The 8900-nt window shown below is 45.0% G+C and overlaps 1 protein-coding gene across 1 annotated transcript in view; it reads right to left on the bottom strand.

Moving 5' to 3' along the window:
* The window catches only part of EFR3A (EFR3 homolog A), a 111737-nt gene that overhangs the window by 65802 nt on the left and 37035 nt on the right, over positions 1-8900 (bottom strand). Inside the window, exons 2-3 of the mRNA XM_042780910.1 lie at positions 1511-1587; positions 11-138 (exon numbers count right to left, since the gene is read on the bottom strand). Coding sequence (XP_042636844.1) covers positions 11-138; positions 1511-1587 — 205 coding nt within the window. The remainder of the gene's footprint in view (positions 1-10; positions 139-1510; positions 1588-8900) is intronic.

Genomic DNA, 8900 nt, shown 5'->3' on the forward strand with positions numbered 1-8900 from the left:
GCTTCCTTACCCCGAACGATGCCTAACAACATCCCTGCTTAACCTTTCTGCCAGGTAAGAACCGATCCGATCCAGTTTCTCGGGAGCGGACACTGCATAAAATGTCAATTTTTCCATGTCGGCCTTAACAAGCCCATCCTGAAAAAAAAAAAAAAGAAAAAGATGAATAGGTTACCAGGATTTTCACGCTCCTTTTTGTATGTTAAGTGTTACTTCTTTTACTTCTCTCTTTGTGGACGTGCACACTAACATCCATGTGAGCGCTGAACTTGTCTGCAGACGGCCTCCTAGTGCCTATAGGCGGCCAGTCGGCATACTGACTACAGAGAGCTTTCCAAAGCGAAGACGTGCCTCATTAGGCAAAGCACTTAAATGTATCTTCACAGACAACAAATCAGACTCCCATAACCATCTTTTATGGAGAAACAGCTCAACCAACTGCAGCACGTAGGGGATGGGATGTATTCTGATGAAAAGAGCTTTGTGAATAAAATATTTCAATTTCAAAACTTTCAATGTAACAACATTAAGCCTATTTTACTCCTTTATGTATATAACAGCAAACATAGTGCTTTTTTTTAAATGATTCAGGATTTGCCTTTTTTTTTAATCATAAAGCTTTGTTGTACTTAATGAATGAGCAGCTTTCCAAGCTGCATACATCTATGCTAAATCACTGTGTCACAGAAGTCAAAACTACAATAGGCCCTGACATGGACTATGTCACTGTCTCTGTTCTCTGCCCTTTAAAAGGGACGTGCAACAAGAGTAATGTGACGATAACTGACAAGAGCCATCATGCCAACCATCATCTTTGATTTCCTGGTCTAAGTACCTAAATGCTGCTGAGGACGGGGGCAGGGGACGAAGGCGGTAGAGCAACCATGTTAGATGGTGAACCCACAACTGAAAAGGCCAGCAGTTCGCATCTTCCACTGCAGAGGCCGCGCAGCCTTCTGCAGCCAGCACGCTGCTCGTCTGGTGCAGCCGTTCCCTCTTTTCGGACCTACTCCACTCTCCCCAGGCTCCCTGCTATGCCACCTCTCTTTGTCTCATGTCATTGACCACAGTATCCCCCAATGCAACTGCTCCCCTCCCACTCCCTCCCGATAGTTACCTCTTCCCTGTGTCCATCCCTCCATGCACTCCTGCCCCCTGGGCTGTCTCCCTGTGTATAAACAGCCCTTCTTTCTCCCATGATTGTTCTCGCAGTTCCTAACTTTTTGATAAATGGATTATTACGTAAATTCAGGCACTACAGAGACTACAGAAGAATATGATTTAACTTTCTACTGCACATCATTCCAGACTTATGCCGCATCTGTGACAGACTGACACCTAGATGTGCCCACTCATCTACGAGTAAAGATGGGAAACACGGGAGCAGCAGTGTGCACAGTGAGATTCAGGGGTAAAAGTATAGAAATGAAAGCAGGGAAACCTTGGGGAGGTCAGCAGGGGGAAGAATGGGTCAGCAAAGAGAAGGACCAGGAGATGTAGATCAAATTACTTTTGGATCTTCAGGGAATATGTTGTCCACCAGGCGCTTGTACCGAGGACGCAAAGCAGAACAGCAGCAGCATACGCCTGTTACAAAAAAAAAAAAAAAAAAGGACAGAGATTATTAACAGTGTAAATTGACCAATACATTCTAAATATTAATAAAGGGGAAAAAATAAAAGGGCCACAAATAGGAAAAAGCATGCAAATGCAATAATGAAGAAAGGAGAAACTCAAGTGTCTTCTCCCTTCAAAGACACCAGGTCATAAAGGATACACTAAAGCCACCATCTTTTCAAAAGCCTCATATGCAAGTGAAAGCTGGCCAGTGAGTGAGGAAGATCACAGAAAAACGGATGCCTTTGAATGATGGTGAATGATGGCAAAGATACTGAATAGACCACGGACTGCCAGAAAAACAAACAAATCTTTCTTGGAAGAAGCACAGTCAGAATGTTCCTTAGAAGCGAGAAGGGCCAGACTTCGTCTCTCATACTTTGCTCATGTTATTAGGAGGGACCAGTCCCTGGAGAAGGCTATCATGCTTGGTAAAGTGGAGGGTCAGTGAAAAAGGGGAAGACCCTCAAAGAGACGGACGACACTGGCTGCAACGACAGGCTCAAGCGTAGCAACAACTGTGGGGATGTTTGTTCTATTGAACACAGGGTCACCAGGAGTTGAAATTGACTCGACTGCACCTAACAACAACAGATGCCCTATTCCAAAGCAAAGTTCCAAACTGTTCTGGTTCCCAATGTCCACACATACCCCTTACCAAATTCATCCTATACATAACCCTATCATGATGTACTTGCAATAGCAATCCATAATCCTATCAAAGCATATACATTAACCCTATACCTACTACGCAGAAGGCAGGCAATCTACTTCTGCAGTGATACTATCTCAGAAACCCAAGAAGGGGTTGCTATGAGTCCGGTACGGCTCGACGGCAGATAACAACAACAACACACATACTAAGTAGCCCCCTACCTCCTTTCCCCACCCCTGCCCTCCCGCGCTGCGCTCCAGCCACCATGACCTCCTTGCTAGTCCTCACACATGCAGTGCCCTCTCTGTTCTCTCTGTGCACTCCCCCTGAAACAGACCCAGAATCCACATACCTAACTCCCTCACCTCCTCCAAGTCTCCACTCAAGTCTTACCTTCTCAACGAGGCCCACTCTGCCCACCCTTCACCTGCTCTGCCTTGTTCTTTCTTCTAGAGTGCTTCTTGTTCTTTTTTCTAGAGCGGTTTCACCTAGCTATTAAGTAATTTACCTATTATGTTAATTGTTCATTATCTGTCTCCCTCACTAGCAGGCAAGCACAGAGGAAGGTGGAGATCTCTGACTCCCAAGAAACTGGCACACAGCTGCAGGCATTCAAACACGTGCCGAGACTGTGGAGAGATGAATGACTAAAACCGTGTTTCTACCTCAACAATTTCTTCCCTGCTGTTCCTTATCTTCTACCTTTACTAATCTAGCTCAGATCTTACACCTTTTTCCATAGCTTCCTGGTTTCTCATTCTCTCCCTGTGGCCTATGTACACGGGGCATTTACAGATCATCTCTGGCAGGATTATTATCTTGTGGTTTCCCCAAAAGCTTGTTGATATTTGCACTAAATGTATACAAATGACATCTTATATAACATCCTTTCAAACTTACAATTTTTCTGTGTTAATCTCTTAAATTACACTTTACAAAATTAGTATAGTTCAGAGTAGCTTTATTTTTTTAGTCAACATACACTAGTCTGAGAAATTCTTATAGAAAAATGAAATACATCATCTTTATACTAAAATTAACATGAAAACATGATTGAGAATCTGCCACAAATATGACAAAATATCTAATTGATGACACTTATTGACACAAGACCAACAAATAAGTAAAAAACGCCATGAATAAAAAATTATTAAGTAGGCATATACAATATCTAAATAAAAGCAGTCATTAAAAGAAATAGAAAGACCTATTTTGCACTTAGTACTAATGCCAGTGTTAGACAGGTCACCGTGAAAACACATACACTGCAAACTCTGTGATTTGAAATCAGATTTAGCAATACATATGAAGGGTCATAGGAGCTCTGGTAGCATAATGGCTAAAGCATTTGACTGCTAACCAGAAGGCTGGCGGTTCAAACCCACCAGCCACTCCTCGGAAGGAAGGTTGGGCAATCCTACTTCCGTAGTGATACTGCCTCAGAAACCCAAGGAGGGATCGCTATGAGTTGGGGCCGACTCGACGGCACATAACAACAACAACAACAACATGAAGGGTCATAAAATGCCCTCATCCTTTGGTCCAGTAATCCTACATTCAGAAATTTCAGCTTAAGATATGAAAACAAAGAGGCCAAAGAGCTGCATGCAAATGGATGTTCTTTGCAGTGATTACACCTATGTCAAAAACCACCACCAAAACCCTGCAAACTACCAGCCTACTCCCAGCAGAAGGCAGGAGAATACACCACCATGCTGGGTCCATGACATTCTTGTAGCTTGGGGCCTTAGACAATCGCGACCACTGTACATATATAAGCCTGCTATGTGCCCGACTGTTTACCACATTCATCTACTTACCCCATCTCCAGTTCTACCTCTGACCCTGCAAGGCAGGGGTTGTTACCAATTGTGGTGCAGTGAGTTACTTGGTATGGCTTTTCTAGCCATGGTCTCTGTAATGCCCACATCACTGGGTAGGGAAAAAAAAAAAAAAATCACTGCTGTTGAGTCGCATCTGGCTCACAGCGACCCCTCTTTGGGTTTCTGAGGTGGTAAGTCTACAGAAGTAGATTGCCCAACTTTCCTTCCAAGGAGTGACTGGTGGGTTTGAACCACCAGCCTTCTGGTTAGCAGTCAAATGCCTTAGGCACTACACCACCAGACGCAAATGTGAGGTGCTTTGTGGCCCACCAAGGGAAATGGGCAAATAAGGTGTACGGAACCCTGAGATGGGCACTGGTCAGTTTTGTCATTCTGCTAGGCTTAAAATGAACCACCCTAGGGGGTGGAGGGAAATCTCACTGCTGTCAAGACAAAGAAGGGCCACGAGTGGAGTGCGTCCGTGGACCCGAGATCCCTGCACTGAGGCGACAGCAGGCAAACCAGCCAGAAATGGCGGCAACAGAACCGGAAGACCAACACGTGACAGAGCAGTGGTCTGCTGGCTCATGGGGTGAGAACTTGGAGAGCCTTTGGGCAGGAGGCTTGCTGGCAGAGTGGGGTGCACCTGGCTGCCCCTATCGGCAGAGCTACAAGTGGTTTGTAACACATTCCCCAGCAGGGCAGAGGCCAGGCTGACAGACCAAGGGCCAAAGAGTGGCATGCCTGTGGGCATGGCCGAGGGGAGGCTTTCTCAATCAGCAATTGCATCCTGAGCATTCCTGAGCCTGAACTGTAACCTGCTGCTTCCCTAATAAACCCCATAATCCTGAGTACGATCTGTGAGTTCCATGTAGCCACTGCAAGGGATTACTGAAACCAGCAGAGAAGCAGTGAGTGCCGTGGGAGGGATGGTGGGTGTTAGAACTGGTAAAAGGTTGGAGGATGACAGTACGTCTCACTTCCTCCTCACAGGAATCAATCTCAGGCTGTTGCTGCTGGTCCTTATCTCCTTCCCTTGTGAAGTTAAGAGCAGGTCAGAGGAGGCCGCCTCCACGCCCTTTCTGCACATATTTTACTGATGAAGAAACTGAAGTTCAAAAAGATAAGGAGAGTTGCTTAAAGTCACAAGATCTTGAATCAGCTCCAGAATAACCATCTCTTGGCAAAATCTGTATTAGATATGAGTCAGACACAAAGATTTCGAGAGGAGAGTCAGTAAGTAACCACAGCAAGTCTACACACGCCTGTCCACTCCTGGCACAGTAGTGCGTGCGTCCACACGACGCATCCCACAAGGAACTGGGGCAGCGCAAAGGCGAGTCTAGACTTTGACCAGCCACACAAAGGCTGTCTTATGCATTTTCGGTTGCTGTCATCTTGGAAAGAGCAATGGGTTTTGACCCAAAAGGCCTGGGTTCATTCCAGTTTTTTCACTTGAGCACCTGTGTACCCTTGGGTGGGAGACATCAGCTATATTGAAAAAACAAAAGGAAGAGATCGGTTTTCTTGTTCTACAAACCCATCACTTAGCAGGAATGTTGGTTGTCAGCCATTATAAAATTACTCCGTGATTTAGGAAACTGAGAAGGGGGGTGCACCTGTATGTATTTAGTGACCAAAACTTGAGAAAACATTTGAACCAGGAGAGACGAGAACTTGGTCTCAGGCATACCTCCGCCACTACACTTTACTGAGTAACCTTACACAAGAGGAACTTCCCCAGATCTCCTTTCCCTCATGAAGCATGCTCCATTCATTCATGCAGTCATATCCCACCACCACCCCACGTCAACAGAGGGCCCCGCACCAGGGACCAAAGCTATCAGCCTCTGCCTGCAGTCAGGCGCTCAGCTGAGCGGAGCTGTGAAAGCAGCGACAAAGGGCTGGAAGAGTCTGACGTGTGCAGCACCCGCCGTGACCACACAGCTCTGTGCGCACATCAGCTAACCTGGGCAACCTTCGGAGATATATTCCCATGCCCACTTAACAGGCACACCAATGGCAGCGGGATGCATCCAGGACCGAGACCCTCAAACGCCACGCTCGTCTCACCACATGGGAATCCCCGTGGTCACATCAGTCAATATCCCAGTATTTAATCTGTACCTACTAGGTTCAAACCCACCAGCCACTCCTCAGAAGGAAAGTTGGGCAATCTACCTCCGTGTGATACTGCCTCAGAAACCCAAGGAGGGGTCACTAGGAGTCAGATTCGACTCTACAGCAGTGTATTTGTTTTTGTTACGGGACTAATGCTATACTACGCCAGATGTCACACAAAAAAGACAAAGAGACAACACTTCCGTCTTTAAGTTTATAAACTCTTATTAAAAAATAGTAACTAATTCGGTAGTATATACTTTGCCACTGTCTGCTGATAAAATATTGCCCATTTTTCAGGATGCTTTCTAACTTAAAATATATTTCAAAGATTCCATTTGGAGATGTTTTAGGTTAACTAACATCAAAATGGGAGCTCTGGTAGTAGCTCTGCTAACCAGAAGGCTGGCAGTTTAAACCTACCAGCCACTCCTCAGAAGGAAGGTTAGGCAATCTACTTCCACAGTGATACCTCCTCGGAAACCCAAGGAAGGGTTGCTATGAGTCGAGTCCGACTCCACGGCACGTAACAACAACAATAACAACATCAAAATACTAGCTGTTTTTATGTTGCAAAACTAAAACACAGTCTGATTACTGAAGAGGGGAGGGAAGTAGCAGCCAAATTAGCAAAGTTATGTTTCTCCATGTATCAGCTATACCTCACATAAAAACACTTCCAACAAATATTAACACTCATAATGAAATAAATCATCTATGGATTGAGTGGTTATCTTCTATAGGACACTGAGCTAAGTACTGCAATGATGAAAAAGGTTTATAACTGGTAGCGTACTGCCTAAGGCACTTGACTGCTAACCAGAAGGCTGGCGGTTCAAACCCACCAGTCACTCCTCAGAAGGAAGGGTGGGCAATGTACTTCTGTAGTGATACCACCTCGGAAACCCAAGGAGGAGTCACTATGAGTCAGGGCTGACTCAACAGCACTTAACAACAACAACAAAGATGCTTTAGGCTAGCATTAATGCAAGACCAGACACAGTAAATTCAAACTGCTGTCACTGCAAATGGGCTGAAAAACAAGTCCTGGTGCTTCAAGTAAGGAGCTCTGGTGTGCAGTGCCTAAGGCATCTGGATGTTAACCAAAAGGTCAGTGGTTTGAACTCACCAGCCAGTCCACGGGAGAAAGATGTGGCAGCTGGCTTCCATAAAGATTTACAGCCTTGGAAACCCAATGAGTTCTAATCCATCCTATAAGGTTGCTATGAGCCAAAACTGACTCAATGGCAGCAAGTTTGGTTTTGGTTTTTAACACTTTAAGGATCCAGTCGGAATGGTAAATCTTGCTATTTCCCATAAGAGAAAATTCTTAATAAACTAGTAAGTTTCACTTACATTATCTGGCACTTTCTGATACAATGCACTGCTTCTATTTTAAAGGAGTCTAAAAAAACCACAAACTTAAGAGTACTGACAACATCCAGGGCCCCCTGCGCAGATCACACAGGCAGTGTGGGGCAGTGCTAGAGTCAGACAGTCACTGCACACCAGGGGAAAAGAGGGCCAGTCCTGTAACTGTCTACAGCCAAGTTTCCTCCTCAGTACAAGAGGTGTAATGATGCATTCTTCGTGATGACCCTAAAAATTCAGTCACACTGTAGGTTCTTTTAATAAGCAAAGTAAAATGGGAGCTACCACTGTTGTTGTTGTTAGGTGCCATCAGGTTGGCTCTGACTCATAGAGACCCTGTGTACAACAGAACGAAACACTGCCCCATCCTGCGCCAGCCTCACAATCCTTGTTATACCTGAGCCCACTGTTTCAGCCACAGTGTCAATCCGTCTTGTTGAGGGCCTTCTCCTTTTTTGTTGACCTTCCACTTTACCAAGCATGATAGCCTTCTCCAGGGAATGGTCCCTTCTGACAACACGACCAAAGTAGGTCACACAAAGTCTGGCCATTCTCGCTTCCAAGGAGCATTCCAGATGCACTTCTTTCAGGACAGATTTGTTAGTTCTTCTGGCATTACATGGTACTTTCAGTACTCTTTGCCAACACCACAACTCGAAAGCATCAACTCTTCTTCAGTCTTCCTTATTCATTGTCCAGCTCTCACATGCATATGAGGTGACTGAAAACACCATGGCTTGGCTTAGGAGCACTTTACTCTTCAAAGAGACAGCTTTGCTCTCCATCACTTGAAAGAGGTCTTTTGCAGCAGATTTGCCCCAGTGCAATACATCGTCTGATCTCTTGACTGCTGCTTCCATTGGTATTGACTGTGGAACCAAGTAGTAAGAAATCTTGACAACTTCAATCTTTTCTCCATTTATTGTGATGCTGCTTATTGGCCCTGCTGTCAGGATTTCTATTTTCTTTTTGTTGAGGTGCAATCCATATTGCAGACCGTAATCTTTAATCTTCATTAGTAAGTTTTTTGAGTCATCCTCACTTTCAGCAGGCAAAGTTGTGTTGTCTGCATATTGCACGTTGTTAATGAGCCTTCCTCCAATCCTAATGCCACTAATGTTCTTCCTCATATAGTCCAGCTTCTCAGATTATCTGCTCAGCATACAGATTGAATAAGTATGGTAAAAGGATACAACCCTAATGCACTCCCTTCCTGATTCTAAACCATGTAGTATCCCCTTGTTCTGTTCAAACTGATAGCCTTCTGATATATGCACAGGTTCCTCATGACCACAATGAAGTGTTCTGGAATT

The sequence above is a fragment of the Orycteropus afer genome, unplaced genomic scaffold (genome assembly GCF_000298275.1).
Source record: "Orycteropus afer afer isolate SDZICR_OR568_19922 unplaced genomic scaffold, OryAfe1.0 scaffold00069, whole genome shotgun sequence".
NCBI lineage: Eukaryota > Metazoa > Chordata > Mammalia > Tubulidentata > Orycteropodidae > Orycteropus > Orycteropus afer.